At 33.5% G+C, this 16,494-nt stretch overlaps 2 protein-coding genes across 2 annotated transcripts in view; one reads left to right on the plus strand and one right to left on the minus strand.

Moving 5' to 3' along the window:
* Positions 1-16,494, minus strand: part of Liprin-beta (liprin-beta 1) — a 622,086-nt gene that overhangs the window by 140,885 nt on the left and 464,707 nt on the right. The gene's annotated exons all lie outside the window — the stretch shown is intronic.
* The window catches only part of LOC148955020 (dynein axonemal heavy chain 10-like), a 146,527-nt gene continuing 133,124 nt past the window's right edge, over positions 3,092-16,494 (plus strand). Inside the window, exons 1-3 of the mRNA XM_089099722.1 lie at positions 3,092-3,255; positions 9,109-9,356; positions 14,702-14,843. Coding sequence (XP_088955848.1) covers positions 3,115-3,255; positions 9,109-9,356; positions 14,702-14,843 — 531 coding nt within the window. The 5' untranslated portion in view covers positions 3,092-3,114. The remainder of the gene's footprint in view (positions 3,256-9,108; positions 9,357-14,701; positions 14,844-16,494) is intronic.

Raw genomic sequence — 16,494 nt, forward strand, 5'->3', positions numbered from 1 at the left:
AGTAATAATAATGAAATTTTGTATCTAATTCACCAAGGGAAGCAAAAGCAGGGTAAAAACAAAGGAAAGAAAAATCCAAACATAATTAAAAAACAGAATGAAACTTTTTGGCTGCAAGTTGTCTGTCTTTTAAAAGTGGTTGACAGCATTTGAAAAGACAGTGTCTTATACCTTACCATCAAAATTTTACCTCATGTGCATAAGGAAAAAAAAAATAGTTCTTATACACTGGTTTTCTTCATCTTCGCTTTCGGACTTGTCTTCTTGATCAGGGGATTAGAAGGGTTAAATAGAGTTTTAGGGAATGATAGAGCCTTATCTTGATGTCTGTAGGGACATATTTGTAGCACACGGTGTCTTTTGTTCTTAATCATAATCTTATGACCAGGGAGGCTTCAATATTTTCAATCTTTAACCTGCTCAACTATTATGTCTTGGCCTTACTAATCCAAGAAAAGTATTTTCTAAGTCTACGTTCGACCGTGGTAGGGATAACGCTCTCGTCGGCAAAGTTTAAACCCTTTCGTCGGTGAAGTTTCTCGTTCCGTGTATTTTTCTCCTCATCAAATCTGTGGTAATTTTGCTCAAATATTCCTTTTCTGAGTCACTAAAAGCGTATGACAGCCTGGAGCATCACTGGAAACCAATGTCTGTGAGTGTTGGCCTGAGACTTGGAAATCGGTTCACTACAACTCCTATTGATGGAATACTTGTTTCTTCAGTTCCTAAGGACATCTTGACATTTAAAAACTGAAGGAACTTCAAAAAAGGATCACCCTGCATAAATCGCTTCAACGTATCTGTCGCTGCAGTAATATAGAAACCTAAACACCTTTCTCGGAAAGCGCTAACATCTTCAGGAGGCTTTTAATCACTCTGCATTGATGTCACAAAATATTTTGAAAACTCATCTCCAAAAAGACGCATTTTAACGATCAGAAATTACTTTGGTTTGACAGATTGATCTGTTTACAGCTTCTGAGACACTTTTCTTGGATAAATTTGCTTCAAAGAGTCTGGATGAACTTTTTGCACTTAGACTACAAATCTCCCAAGATAATCTTTGCTGATTAGAACAAGGTGTCAAACTAGTTGATGTTGTTGAGAGCATACTTAAGGAAGAGCAAAAACGCTTTTATAAACATATTTTTCATTTCTAGAAGGATTTTGTCTGCAGTACCCTTCTACTTAAGCTAGCAAAAAAAAAAATATTGGAAAGCACTCCACAGATCAGGAAGTCTTACAATACACTGGTGAACATTAAGCCATCTCGTATCTGCAAGTTTAAGCAATTTGTTCGAGGCGGTTTATAGTCCTCTTGAAATTCCTTAAGAATTGCAGTTCTTTCTGGACTTAAAGAGACATTATTAACAACCATCCTAACAAACTCTCCAACATTCTTTTGTATCTTAGCTGCAGCACCTGCAGCACACAGACGGACTGAATAGCAAATACATTTTGAAAGGACTAGTTATAATTTTGTTTTAAATTTTCTTAGAGCACACTGGCTCAAGGGGAATTATACTTGGATCTTTTATTTCTTAATTATACTATGCTCCAGATAATGAAACTACATCGGGCAACAACTCTCCTACATGATATTTGGAACCATGGTGATTCCCAGGGTAGAGTTTTTATTTTGATCCGAAAGCATTCTTAAGGGGCTTCAGGATCTATCTCTAGCTCAAAAAAAAAAAAAAAGAAAAATCAAAAAGTGAAATACAAAAGTAGATTAAGAGAAGAATAAGTATAGCAAAGTCTTTTTTCATTGAACTCAAACCAGTTTTGAGATTGAAGAATTGCTCTTTTCCCTTAAAACTTTAAAATTAAAATTTCTGTTAGATTCTAACAAGTGCTGGAAAGTTGATAGAGAACAGGTTAACAGAGCTCGAAAATATATGCTTGAGGCACATTTTAAATGCTGGCTGGAGACAAAAGCCAGCACTATTGAGATCTACCAGAGAATTGGGCAGGCGATTACTTCTTAAGTGAAGTATAAGGAAAAATGAGGTATCCTGGACACGTCCTCTCAATGGAGGAGTCAAGGATCCCACGCCAATTGCAGTAATGGTAGCCATGTGGGCGTTGGCGGAGAGGAAAATCGAGAAATACACTAAGCTGCACTGTTAACCAGGATCTCTAAAGTGCAGTTACGTCACTATCACTCCATCGGTAGGGTATTCTAGCCGCAGCAACCATGCAAAGTGTCTACCAAAGCTATGTCAGACCCTCTGTGGCACAGATGGCCACAGAGGAACTAAGTTGTAAGTAAGTATTAAGACTAGCCGGAATAATGGTTAGCATTCAGCTTCAAATGGTGATTCCTTTTTACTTGATTCCTCTTTCAACTTTTGGTCTCTAGTGTCTGCGGTTCTTTCTTCACTAGGTTGCATCCATAGCTACAACGATGACAGAATCTAGAAGGTATTTTTCATTGGGTTTAAAGTCAGATTAATTAAGACCCCAGAGACTGGCAAATTATATATTATATGATTATTATATTATATTTTAAATTATATAAAGATGATTGAAAAAACAGACCAAAACCATGAAGCTTTGGAGGAGTCAGCTTTTGAGGCTGCTACAATTGAGAAGACTGATAAAATGGGAGAATCATTAAACAAAGCCTGTTACTATTATAAAACATATGCCTAATGAACACACGTAAACTTACTTAGTTGTATATGATCCTAATAAGCAGAATAAATTAATAAATTTGGTTTACTTAGTTTAACATTACAAATTTTTTCAAACAATTAAAAAAAAATTTTTTTGAGAACCAAGAGAAGAACACTGAGTCTGTGGAGTACCAGCGTTAAAAAGGCTATTACTTATAGTACAAGGCATGTGCGCTGTTCCTTCAAGAGTGTATCTATTTTTGTGTTTAAACCTACAAATATTCTAATCTTAAGCTTTAGAAAATCCGTTGGTTAATTTCTTTTACGAACTAAATCTGTATTCGAAGTTCCAGAATTCAGGTTTTCTCATTTCACTTTCACTGTTTGAAATAATCCAATTTACATACGATCCATTTTCTTGCAAAAGTTCCAAATCTTCTTACAAATTCATTTTAGCACTGAAGCCCAGAAGCAAAACAAGGCTATTTTGGATGTTATGGGAATATGGCGATCATCTTGTATTGATAAGGTGTTGAAGAAGAATGAACTTCTTTGGGAGGCAACTGACGAAGATACATTTTTTGAAGCAACGTCCAACGTGGCATGCGTACTTAAAGAGCTGATAGAGTATTCTGAAGTAAGTGACATATTTCAAAATTATGCTTGGAAAAGAGTTATGTTAAGAAAGCAAAACTCAGTAGCATATATAGAAGGAAATAGGGGACTAAGCACCGTTGATATATCACCTCCAGCACTCTCTCTCTCTCTCTCTCTCTCTCTCTCTATATATATATATATATATATATATATATATATATATATATATATATATATATATATATATATATATATATATATATATATATATATATATATATATATATATATATATATATATATATATGATATATATATATATATATATATATATATATATATATATATATATATATATATATATATATATATATATACATACTATCTTTATAAACGAGACAAAATTGTATATTTATTTATTTTCGTATATTTTTTTTCTCGAAAACGGCTTCATATTTTTCAGGAAAATGGGCATCCACGTATATTCTGATCTGAAAAAAAGATCTAGATAGGTCAGAAGTTTGAAAAAAATTCCTGAAGAGCCTTAATTTTGGAAAAAAAAACTATGTCAGTGATGTCATTTTTATATACATCAGTATTGCAATAAGGTTGTCACACTTGTCACACTTATTTTGGACAATTGAAGATTTTCATGTATGGAGAAGCACATTAAGGTGCTTAAAGAGCAAAAAACTGGTAATTGTGAAAATATTTGTATATATTTTGACAAGGGATTAGAACAATTCCGAAACCTTAAAAAAGAAAACCAAAAATTTGAAGCTTACTAGAAATCGTTGGTAGAAATCGGACTTTCTGTAGTAATCAAATATCTTTGAATAGACTTCAGTATAAAAAGACATTAAATAGCGGAAAGGGTGAAAAACGGATAATTGCAAAAATATTTGTATATGTTTTAACAAGGGATCACAATAATTCAAAAACCTTAAAAAAGAAAACCAAAAGTATGATGAATTATATCATCCGACAAGTTGCTTTACTTTAATTAGGCTAAAAAGCATTTTGATTATTTTTTTTTTAATTTCTGACCTAGTTATTTCGTCCTAGAGACAAAATGTTGAGGATTTTTAAATTCTAAGAAATATAATGGTCAAAGCGAACCGAATCAAGCAAGGTTTATTTTATCAATTTGATCGGGGACTTTACACATACACTTTAGTAGTTGCCATGACAAAAATCCACGAAATTAAGTCTGAATTGACTGATCATCCACCTTACCTACCAGATCTAGCCCCAAGTAGCTTCCTTCTGTTCCCTCAGTTAAAAAATTGCGCTAGGAGAGCAGAGGTTTTTCTGCAAAATGATAACCATCTTCGAAAACCGTTATTAGGCAGAGAAGAATGCCGATCACTATTTCGACGGATTGAAGAGATTGGAGCATTATATATATATATATATATATATATATATATATATATATATATATATATATATATATATATATATATATATATATATATATATATATTTGTGAATGCAATTAAATATAAACAATAATGTTTTTCAACTTAGAGCAAGGAGTAATATTAAAACATAAAACGAACAGATATTCTTCCCTGTATGAGAAGGGCTACTGAAAAACAAGGTCCATTGAATTGTAAAGCTCTTTTTAAGCACTAAAATACTTTAGCGTAGGGGCTGTTGAGTGGGGAGAAATCTTCTTATAAACAGAATAATTTCTGTTAACTTTAGATTTTAATACTGTCCCTTAGTCTTTGTTGAAAAAAAAACTTTTTTTTATTTTCCAGTAAAGCGTTAGAATTAGAATTCTACAAATATTGGAAAAAATCACGAACAGTTTATTTGAGATAGTTTTTTAGACAAATTTTGTGTAGTCCTCGAAGCCTTTTTGTTCGTTTTATTGTTTCAACTTCACTCTTTACTGTCGTCAGATGAGTTTTTCTTCAATAAATGAATTGCTCATTTTTTTCCTTTAATGTGCATAATAAACCTTACAAAAATATCATTGCCTAACTTAAACTCAGAAATTAAAGAAAACAGCATAGAAACAATCAAATCGTTCGGAGGTGATAAACGGCAAGTAAAGAACAAAATTTTGTGACAGCTAATTTGTTGAAATTAATCCAAAAGGAAAATAATCATAACTCAAGGGTTAAAAATAACTGTACAACCCCCAAAGTAAGTGTTGTAACTTATGCAAGTTGTCCATTGTTAACATAAGTTTTTGTGGATGGGGTGATCGTGTAAACTTTGGAGGGGGCTTATTCGATTGAAAATTTAAAGTTTCAGTTCATTTTTAAGAAGAGTATTAAGTTGTTTTCTTTTTTAGGGGCGCTTGAACTAATTTTTTCAGGAGGCTTAAAACTAAAGCAAAGGATTCAATGTGTGCGTAGATTTTCAAAAGGGTGTATACTATTGAAATTGGTTTAAAAAATTTGTCCTGCATATAAATAGTAAGCCAAAATATGGATTCATATGCAAAGAAACTGAAAAGGTTTGAAATGTTCTTTTCTTTACCAATGAAAAAAACTACGTTAATCAATAAGAACAGAAATCAGTTTTTAAAGAATTTCTTCCACAAAAGAAGTTTTTTAAAGAAAAGCAAAGAACTGTGCTAGACCAAAATGAGCAGAAATATAGTTAAGTAATTTTCCAAGAGTTTATGCTGCAATTCAGGATTAAATATGGGTTTTACTTCCTACTTCCCTTAAATTTGGTCCCTTTCCAGTATTCGATCAAGTTTATTTTCTATATGTTTTGGCTGGAGTAAATAAATCAAGCTGTTCATGATAATAAATGGTAAGTGAAGAACGGTCCTTATAAATAACAAAAACATGAGAGTCCAAATCTTGATATAATTTAATAAAAAAAATAAGCTGTTAGCAGTGATTTTAAATATGTACATATCTTTTTTTAGTTTGGAGTTAAACATCCAAAGATATAGGTACATAAGAAAGTTTGCATAGTCAGAGGCGAACCTATTGTTTATAGTAAAGAGCCATAAGACTTCAATATTTTATTATTTATTTATTATATTTTTTTCCAGAGGTACTTTATATGAAAGAGATGGTCGTTTAAACTTCAGAGGGGGCTCATTTGATTGTATATCTGAAGCCGTAGGGCCCTTTTTAAGATCCAAGAGGGATCGGAGGCCAACTACCCCCCCCCCCTCCTCATCCCCCCACAGACACCCTCTTTACTTAAATGCATAAGATCAAAACTCCTAAATAGCCATTTTGTTGAAAATAGCCCAAAAGTCACATAACTATGCCTCCAGGGTTGACAAATCCCCAAACAGCCCCCGGGTCAAGGACTGTAGGCTATGCAAGTTGACTATTGTTAATATGCAAGGTTTTTATCGAAGGTGTGGTCGTATTAAATTTGGAGGAGGCTCATTCGATAAAGTTCTAGTGCCCTTTTTAATAGGCAAAAGTGATCGAAGGGCAACAATCTCCCCACTCTCCTCACACCTTTTCCCACCCAAATATATCCAATTAAAATTTTAGACAGCCATTTTGTTGGAAATAATCCGAAAATCAAATAGCTATAGCTCAAGGGTTTAAAAGCTGTAACTTATGGAATTTGCCCATTGTAAACAAATTAAGTTTTTATAGAAAGGATGATCGTGTGAACTTTGGAGGGGGCTCATTCGATTCGAAAGTGAAGGTTGAAGTTTGTTTTTTAGGAATGGCATTAAGTTTTAGTTTTAAGAGGAGATTGAGTAGGTTTAAACTAAATCAAAGGATACTAAGATCTTCCAGATTTTCAAAAGGGTATATATATATATATATATATATATATATATATATATATATATATATATATATATATATATATATATATATATATATAATATATATATATATATATATATATATATATATATATATATATATATATATATATATATATATATATATATATATATATATATATATATATATATATATATATATATATATATATATATATATATATATTCATAGTATAAATATTCAAAAGTGATTCGAGGGTAACTAACCCCCCTCTCACGCCCACCATTCCCTCAAGCCACCATTCCACCATTCCAATCAAAATTTTCAGATAGCTATTTTGTTCAACGTAGCTGAAAGTTCTGGAAATTGGGTCTTTGAGGATGACCCCCCCCCCCCCACGCCCTCAGGGCAAGGGTTTTAAGTTATGCCGTCGGGGCATATAAGGTTTTTATTGAAAGTGTTGTCGTAAAAACTTCAAAAGCGTTTATTTGATTGGAAATTAAAAGGGCTAGTGCCTTTTTTAATAGTTGAAAATGATTGGAGAGCCACTAACGCCCATCTCACGCCCATCATTTCCCCAGACACATCCAATCAAAATTATAAGATAGCCATCTTGTTTGATGTAGTTGAAAGTTCTGGAAATTAGGTCTTGGAGGATGACAACCCCCCCTCACAGCCCTTAGGGTAAGGGTTGTAATTTATGCCCTGGGGTTATATAAGGTGTTTATAGAAAGTGTTGTCGTAGAAACTCAAAAAGGGCTTATTGGATTGGAAATGAAAAGGGCTACTGCCCTTTCTAATAGTCGAAAGTGATTAGAAGGCTTAACATTTTTATAGTAAAGATCGATGTGAGTACAATGTATTACTTTTTTAAGACCAAGGCACTTCGTATCGAAGGAGTGGTCGTAGGAACGTTGAAAAGGGCTCATTCGATTGGAAATAGAAAGGGCTGATGCCATTTTATATAGTCGAAAGTGATTGGAGGGCAACTAATCCCCCTCCCAGACCCATCCTTCGATTTCCCCATTATGTTTAAAAACTAAATGTTGCCTTAAGATTGAATCAAAATGCACTGTGTTAATGCTAATTCCCAATAAGGCATCTCAGCAGTATCCCAAGAACGACTGAGGGTATTATGTTCAAGCTTTCGGGGCTACTTCTGCTCTTAAAATTTAACCGAATCAAAATAGCCTTTAGTGTATCCAAGCTATCAAAGAAAGTAAACAGATTTTTTTTGAGAATGGTATAAAGTTTTCCCTTTCAGGTCAACTAGAGGAGGTATGAAACTGGGTCAAAAACTACAATTTGTGTCCTGATTTTTAAATGGGTCTATGCTGTTAGAAATTACTGAAAATTTTTCTCTGGCATACAAATAGCAGGCCAAACTTAAAATTCTTAAAAAAACGAAAAAGATTTAAGTATTACTTTTATTTTCCCTGAAAAGACTATGTCTAATATAAAACGAACAGAAATTAATTAAAAAAAATTCCACAAAATAAGTTTTTCAAAGAATAGCAAAGAACTTCATTGAGCCAAAAATGAGCAAAAATAAAATCAAATAATCTACCAAGCGTGAAACGACCATAAATCAGCTTCGATAAATAAATGAAACCCAAAACGAGCAGAAATTACGATAAATAACCGAGTCAAACTCAAAACGAGCAAAAATTTACATTAGTTGGGCTCAAAACCCCTATGCCTTCCCAAGGTCAGAAAGTAATTTGCACTTTATTGAAAAAAATACAAATGAATGTGCATTATCAGTTTAATATACATATACTGATATTTAGTACTCAAAATGTTAATATTATTTGATTTGTTAAAGTTATAAAAGTAAAAACTTTATATTTTTGTCAGTAAAGTGCAAATTATGTTCTGGCCTTGGGAAGGCATAGGGGTTTTGAACCCAACTCATGTTCATTTCTGCTCGTTTTGAGTTTGACTCGGTTATTTTTTTGTATTTTCTGTTCGTTTTGGGTTTCATTTATATATCGATACTGATTTGTGGTAGTTTCACGCTTGGTAGATTATTTGATTTTATTTTTACTCAATTCTGGTTTAATGGAGTTCTTTACTCTTCTTTGAAAAACTTATTTTTTGGAATTTTTTTTTAAATTAATAGATATAAAAAAGTACTGATTCAGTCTTTGTTCTAACAGGTTCTCAACAATCTTGGTTTGCTCTTTAGTGACGAAATGCAGACGTTGAATAATCATTCTCCTGAACTAACTGACCTAGAAACCACTTATAACCATATAATAAGTATTTTTGCATCCTTAAAGTACAACCCATTTCTACTGGAAAGTTCTGAAAAGTGGACTCAGTTGCGGATGCAGTATAATAATAGCATAGAAGACCTTACAACGAGATCCTTGGAATTCCTCAAGGCTTCTTTCGAAGATTCTAGGTATGTAATTTTGCACAAACGCCATCTACAAAATTTTAAGAAACGTTAAAATTTTTCCCGATGCTTATTCTGATTCAGATGCGGTAAAATCTTTTTTTTTTATTCCTGGTACTAGTTTTGATTAACCGTCCAATATAACAGTTTTAGTAATGACCTAGTAAGTAAGGAGTGACTCGGGTCTATAATAAACAAAATTCTTAAGAATATTACTTTTGATGTCAATTAGCACATCAAAGAATTGGCTCTTTTTGTTTATTTTAAACATATAAAATTCATTATAAAAAACTACGAGCCACAGAAAATTTGCCTTTTTTATTTCTGAATAAGTTTCGTCAAAAACTTCACTGTCACCTTGAATAAGTTTTAAAGCAGTTTCTTTATTTTCACGAATTTACCTCGCCTTACCATTGAATTTACCATTGAGCCGGGTCGCTCCTTACTTACAGTTCGTTACCACGAACTGTTTCAAAGTTCTTTTTAGTACTTTCAAAAGAACCATCTACTCTCATTAACTGGCCTTTGTGATTCAGGAGTTTGTGATTCTAACAAAATTTGAATTTTAGCGTAGATTGCGAGGTATTGACTAGGGGGCAAATTCCCTAATATATGTAATAAAAACATATGAATATAGAAGTTCGTAACGTAAGTTAATTCGTAAGTTACGTCAGAACTAAATTTCGAGAAAGCCATTTAGCGAAAAAAAAGTAAAATTAATTTACAAATTTCGTTTTAATTATTCATGTACGGTGAGCCAAAATCAAAGCTGCATTGATTCAAAAACGTTCAGAAATTAAATAAAAAAATTAGTTTTTTCAACTGACAAAAAAAGAGCGACATTAAAACTTAATTCGAACAGAAATTATTCCGTATATGACAAGCGCTGTCCCCTCCTCAACGCCCTGCTCTTTACGCTAAAGTGTTTTATTGTTTAAAAAAATAAAGTGGTGAGATAGAGTCAAATTTTAGCGTAAAGAGCGAGGCGTTGAGGAGGGGACAGCCCCTTTCATATACGTAATAATTTCTGTTCGTTTTAAGTTTTAATGTCGCTCCTTAGTTTCAGTTTAAGAAACTTGTTTTTTTTTTATTTAATCATTTTCTAGGTCCATTTTTTAAAGCATGTCCCGGCAAGGTATCATGGATAAGTTCTAATACATTTCTTCTTAATGTAGAAAAATGTTTCTGATTTTTATTTTAAAGCTTTCATGGTTGCAGCGGCAGCTGCAACCTAGTAAAGAGCGAACCACAGCCCATTGTAACAAAAAGTTAAAAAAAGCGTTTCGAGAAAAACTGCCTAGTGAAAAAAATTCTCATCTGACACCGACTCAGGAATGTTAACTATTATTTCGGTTCTTCTTAAAAGTAAAAGTTTATTGCAAAACAAACTTTATAGTGATCTCGAAAAAAGCCTCAAACCCCTCGAAAATGGCGGTAGAACAAAATGAAAAGTGTATCAATGGAATCAACATGGTCGAAAACTTTGTGCAAGGAAGTTACAGTACCCCTCCCTGAACAACAAGGAAAATCACTTTTTTGCATCGGTAGCAATGTTCTGTCTGCCATTTTTTGTTTTTTTTTTTTTCTTTTTTTTAAACAAGCCTAGAGGGCTACCAGAACATCATAGAGAGATTCCTAATGGCTCAAAAGCTTTCTCATAGATTGCTTTCTATTTCTTTTATCTACGTGCTTTTTATAAATTCTGCCATCTGCAAGTGCCATATGGCACTAAAATGGCACTTTTTGTGCTATTTCTCAAGGGGTGGCACTAGCAGGCTACAAGAACATCGTTGACAGATCTTTTATAGCTCATATAAAAGATATTGCACATATTTACGTCTTTCATATAAATTCCACCATCATCAAGTTCCAAATGGCACTAAAAACGGCACTTTTGGTGTCGTGTCTCAAGTGGAAAAGCAGGGGCCATTGGGCTAGCAGAACTTATAAAAGTGATGTTTAATGACTCATTTGAAAGCTATTGCTTTTATATTTATGCTTTTTTTTCAATTTTACATTCGTAACTGCGATATAGCATTGAAAACAAAACTTATGGTGCCACTTCTCAAGTGGAAAAGCTCTGAAGTACATAACAGGTATCATTGTAATAGTTATGCTGCAGAACCCTTAACTGGAGGTTCACAAGAACCCCTCCCGGTAGCCTTCTTGTTTCTGCTAGTCAGTAGATGATTTATAAAGCATTGTCTTCATTATGGCTTTTTCAGGCGAAGTCGGCCGAGTAAAAACAGCTTTTTGCTCATCGAAAAACAAACGTTCCTGAAAAAAAATTGTATTGTTTTGTGAAGCAAGGATAATGAACTCTATGTTATAGACTGAACGTTTTTCGTAGCTGCCTAGGTTGTTTGCAGTATTTTCTAGAGATGTCTTATCTCCTCTAGATTGGTGGTAATTAGAAATTATATTAAAAATAAGTTTTCAACTGAAACTAAGGAGCGCCATTAAAATACTTAATAATGATACAATTTTCCGTATAAATAAAAAAGATTACGGCTACATTGTTTCTGCATTAAGTTCTAATCAAAAACGAACAAAGATTAATTTAAAAAATAAAGTTTTTCCGAGGAGAGTAAAGAGCGAAGTTGAAACATGAAACAGAAAAGAATTATTACATTACAGCCTATTTAACATATATTAATATAACTAGTACAAATAAACCAACTAATTATGTTTCCTATGCTTTTAGGATTATATAAAACTAGCGCTTTACTGAAAACACAAAAGTCAAGTATAAAAAACAGGATTATTGATTTAAGAGTCAAAAGTGAGTATGTAGCCTGACAGCACTGAACGAATCTATGAAGCTTTTTATAGTCTTACACCAGTTGTGACATTAGTAACTTTCAGTACACAATTAAAATTATCTTAAAAACATAAGCGTAAAACTAAATATTTTTAAAAACCGCGAAGTAACTGAACAGCATACAGAAATATTGGATTGATTTATCAAGCATCATTTTGCTCTCACCAGCTATAATACCAATAGCGGATAATATACAGTCTTAAATTGTAAGAAAAATGCATTAGTATTACTTGAAATGGAGATCAAATAAAACATAATATGAACTCTGGAAATCCGATTATTTCTCTCTATACAAGAGTGAATTTCAAGCTATGATACTAATTCTAAAGCTATTCTATAGTCATAATACTATCAAGATGGTCTTACTTTGAACTCGTATAAAAACTAATCATGACATGTCCTTTTAAGAATCAAAACAAGAGCCAGACATTGAACTGAGCCATTGTGCAGAAGTGTTACCAAATTAAACTTAAAAAAATAAAGAAAATCTTTAAATGGATTGTTGCTTTATCTTAAAAGTGATTGATCCTAAGAGGGATTGATCCTAAATGGGATTGATAATATTTTGATTCTATAAAAAGGTGTCCTTAATTGGTTTGCTCTTACTGCACTCACACCTGCTTTTGGTTAGGCATCGGCTTGATTTAAAAAACAACCAGAAATTAAATAAAAAAAAAAACAGATTTTTTTCAATTGAAAGCTAAGAGGAACATTAAAATTTAAAACGAAAAGGAATTTTTCCGTGTATGTGATCCCTAAAAACCTTAAGTGTAATGTAAAACTTTAGCGTAACGAGCGAGAGACTGAGGTCCGGCAGACCCCCTCAAATACCGAAAAATTTCTGTTCGTATTAAGTTTTAATATTGCTCCTTGCTTTCAGTTGAAAAAAATCGCTTTTTTTTTACAATCAGTTCTTTTTATGTATCACTTTTTCAATTTTTTCTAGTGTGGTCAACACTTAACTTAGACCCTAGTTCCGCATATTTCTCCTGAACCATCCGGGGCATTAAGGAGGAGCTACTAATCTCAGGTTTTCTTCTGCAGTGATGCCTCAAAATTTTGGTTGAACGGAAGTGTGCAGGTTGTGTGGATCCCTCTGTTTTTTCTGGCGCGGTGTATTCCTAGGTCTTCCCTGGCTACTGTTTCCTGGTGGTTGCCAGTGAAAAGTAGATTTTGGGAGTCTGTGGTCGTTCATGGTTGTTTCCTAAATACCTCTACCTTTTAACTCTGAGGATGTTGGTCTCCAGAGATTGTCGCGTATTCTATGGATGGACTGGTTTGTCGTCTCCTGTAACCAGTGAATGCCCAATATTCAGAGAAGGCACAAATTTTCAAACGCAACTGCTCTCTTCTCTTGTTCTTGATTCAGGTGCCATATTTTAGCAGCGTAGCGCAGCATTGGCATTACATTTTTGTTAAAAAGACGTAGATCACGGTTCATAGAAAATTTCTGTAATCTCCACACTTGAAGTAGTTTGCTGAAAATGCCAATTGCCTATCATTTTCTGATGAGTGCTTCTGTCACTGTTGAGTCAGTGTTCTGAATGACACTTCCTAAGTGTTTGAATAGGAAAACTTGCTCAACATCTTGATTGGCGCATTCAATAGACAGATGAGAATCACTCATTTTCAGGCATTTGATTTTCTCTACATTCATCCGTAGGCTAGGATGGTTCACCTTTACCATAACCTCATCTCGTAACTCTTGAAGCCGTTTTCGCTTGACTCAAGCACTACTATGTAGTCTACAAATTCAATATCTCTAACCTGGACTTCGTGGTTTGATCTGATCGAGCAACAATAATAATAAATTTATAAGGTTTACACATTTGTCGCTTGGAATAGGTATTCTCATAGGACAAGTTGGGTCAGAAGAGTCTTACTGGCAGAAAAGCTGGACAAAAGATTGGGCTTATAACACAAATAGACCACAGAAACGTAGGGGATTCTAAACAATTCCGTTGAATTTGGTATGCCGATAAAAATTACAGAAAGGATAGGGGAGATGGTAGATGAAATTGAACTTTAATTTGTCAATAAAATCTCTTCCAAACATTTTTCAAAGAGTCTTACACGTCGTTCATTTTTTTTGTTTCCAGTCTACTAGTAATATCTTCTCCTGATACCCCAATCCCAATTGTAAACCTGTCTGACAAAAATAAGTTTAGAATGGGTGATGTTTTAGTGGTTATCTACGTAGAGGAGGTTCTCCAAGACCACTTTCTCCTGAAATCCTAATTTGTTGACGATATTCACCATAGTTTCCTCTATTTAATCCCTACAATAAATTCCTACTTAAAAGTCTTTCGTATATGCATACGTATCCTCATACAGAGGTAGGTTTCTAGAGTAGAGTAAGTCTGAAGGACTCGCCCTGCCTCTGTTAAAATTTGAAATAGTTGACAGAAAATTTAATTTCATATTTTTAACCGTCTCCGTGAAAAATGCTGTGCCTACCCACACTGCCTCCTTATCAAGGATTGTAGCTGGAACCTATGCTTTTGCCAGTGACCAACTTTTTCTTTTTCAGTTCAGCCAAAGCAATATCGATGTTGCGGTGTCTGTCAATCGGGCGATTTTCAAAAGAATTACAGACACTATTGAAGTCTCAACGCGTTTTTGTATTTCATAGAATCAATCAAGAAATTAAAGAAGCAGAACAATTTTTTGAGGTGAGAAATGATACTATTAAAGACAGTATTTGTCAAGGCAATTTAATTAAATGAATAGGAAATAACTACAAAACAAAAAATCTCTGATGAGCTAGTTGTTTTGGATATACCATATCAAAATTAGTAAATCCTTTAATTTTACTAATTAAACAAGCCTTCTTGGTGGAAGTAAAGAGCGAAGATGAAAATCACACAGTTCGTGGTAACAAACTGTAAGTAAGAAACTGTAATAATAATGTCTTTGAGAATGACTTAATCCCCTACAGTTCCCGGGGGAAGGGTTGCAAGTTGTGAACTTTACCCATCGTTTACATATAGTATTGATTATTAGGAAGTTTACAGACGTTTTCAGGAGAGATTTTTCTGGTCGGGGGTTGGAGAGTTCGGGGGAAGGGCTACGTGGGAGGATCTTTCCATGGAGGAATTTTTCATGGGGAAAGAGAATTTTCCATGAAGGGCGCGTGGATTTCCCAGCATTATGTAAAAAACGATCAGAAATTAGATAGAAAAAACAAGTTTTTTGAACTGAAAGTAAGGAGCAACATTAAAACAGAAATTATTACGCATATGAGGGGGTCGCCTTCTCGTCAATACCTCGCTCTCTACACTAAAGTATCTTTAGTACTTTCAAAAGAGTTATTTATTCTAATTAAACGGCCTTTGTGATTCAAGGCTCATTCTTAAAGAATTTGAAAAAAATTTGAACTATAGCGTAAAGAGCGAGGCATTGACGAGGGGGCAAACCCCCTCATATACGTAGTAATCTCTGTTCGTTTTAAGTTTTAATGTTACTTCTTATTTTCAGTTGAAAAAAAGTTGTTTTTTTATTAAAAGAAAATATATAGGTATTGCTTCGTAGTTTGCGCAACATATGTCTAAAATATTCGTTCAAGTAAACTGACTCATAATGTTTACCTAATTTTTTTGAATTCTGAAAACTAGCGCTTTACTGAAAACTGAAATCTGAGGTTCTCGAAGAATTTTGCATACAGGAATTTACTAATTTAATGGTCAATGAAAGACTATTAAAAGCAGTGTTCATTCAGAGTTCATGGTGAAAAGACCTATTTTGGATTCAAACCTATTGCAAAGGATTATATCAAGGCAGAGAAAAAAAATAACTCTCTCCTGGATTATAAGCAAACCTGTGTGGCAAGTTTTTCTTGAATGAACTTTATTTACTATTATTCAGCGCTCGTCGCCTGACCATCACGTGTACTTCGCGTGTGTTGGTTTAAATTATTTTTGAAGTGAATTTATAACGAGATGAGCGTTTCCAAGCTTTTGTATTCACCGCTGTTGAACTTTGTTGTTGAAAATTTAAGTGGTGTTGATGAAGCCGTTATTTTACGGAAAGGAATGGACTTTTTTAAAGATTTGGAAACTCTTAAGTCAGAGAAAGCAAAGCTATGGAGTTTTGTGAATGAAAATGATCCCCCTGTCAGAAGGGGCACCAATGCAATTCTCAGTCACCTGCAAGATATTCTCTGCCGCCATGGACTAGAAATTGGTATCTAGTTAAAAACTTCTATGTTACGGATGTAACTCAAAAGTTCGGTGACCTACACAAAAAGGTTTGTGCAGATGCATTTTGTAATATTGGCCCTGACAACGGTCTTTTACAGTTCTTTTCTTAGTTTAATTTAATTGC

The sequence above is a fragment of the Artemia sp. Qi Xiang Cuo genome, chromosome 2 (genome assembly GCF_049724085.1).
Source record: "Artemia sp. Qi Xiang Cuo chromosome 2, ASM4972408v1, whole genome shotgun sequence".
Classification (NCBI taxonomy): domain Eukaryota; kingdom Metazoa; phylum Arthropoda; class Branchiopoda; order Anostraca; family Artemiidae; genus Artemia; species Artemia sp. Qi Xiang Cuo.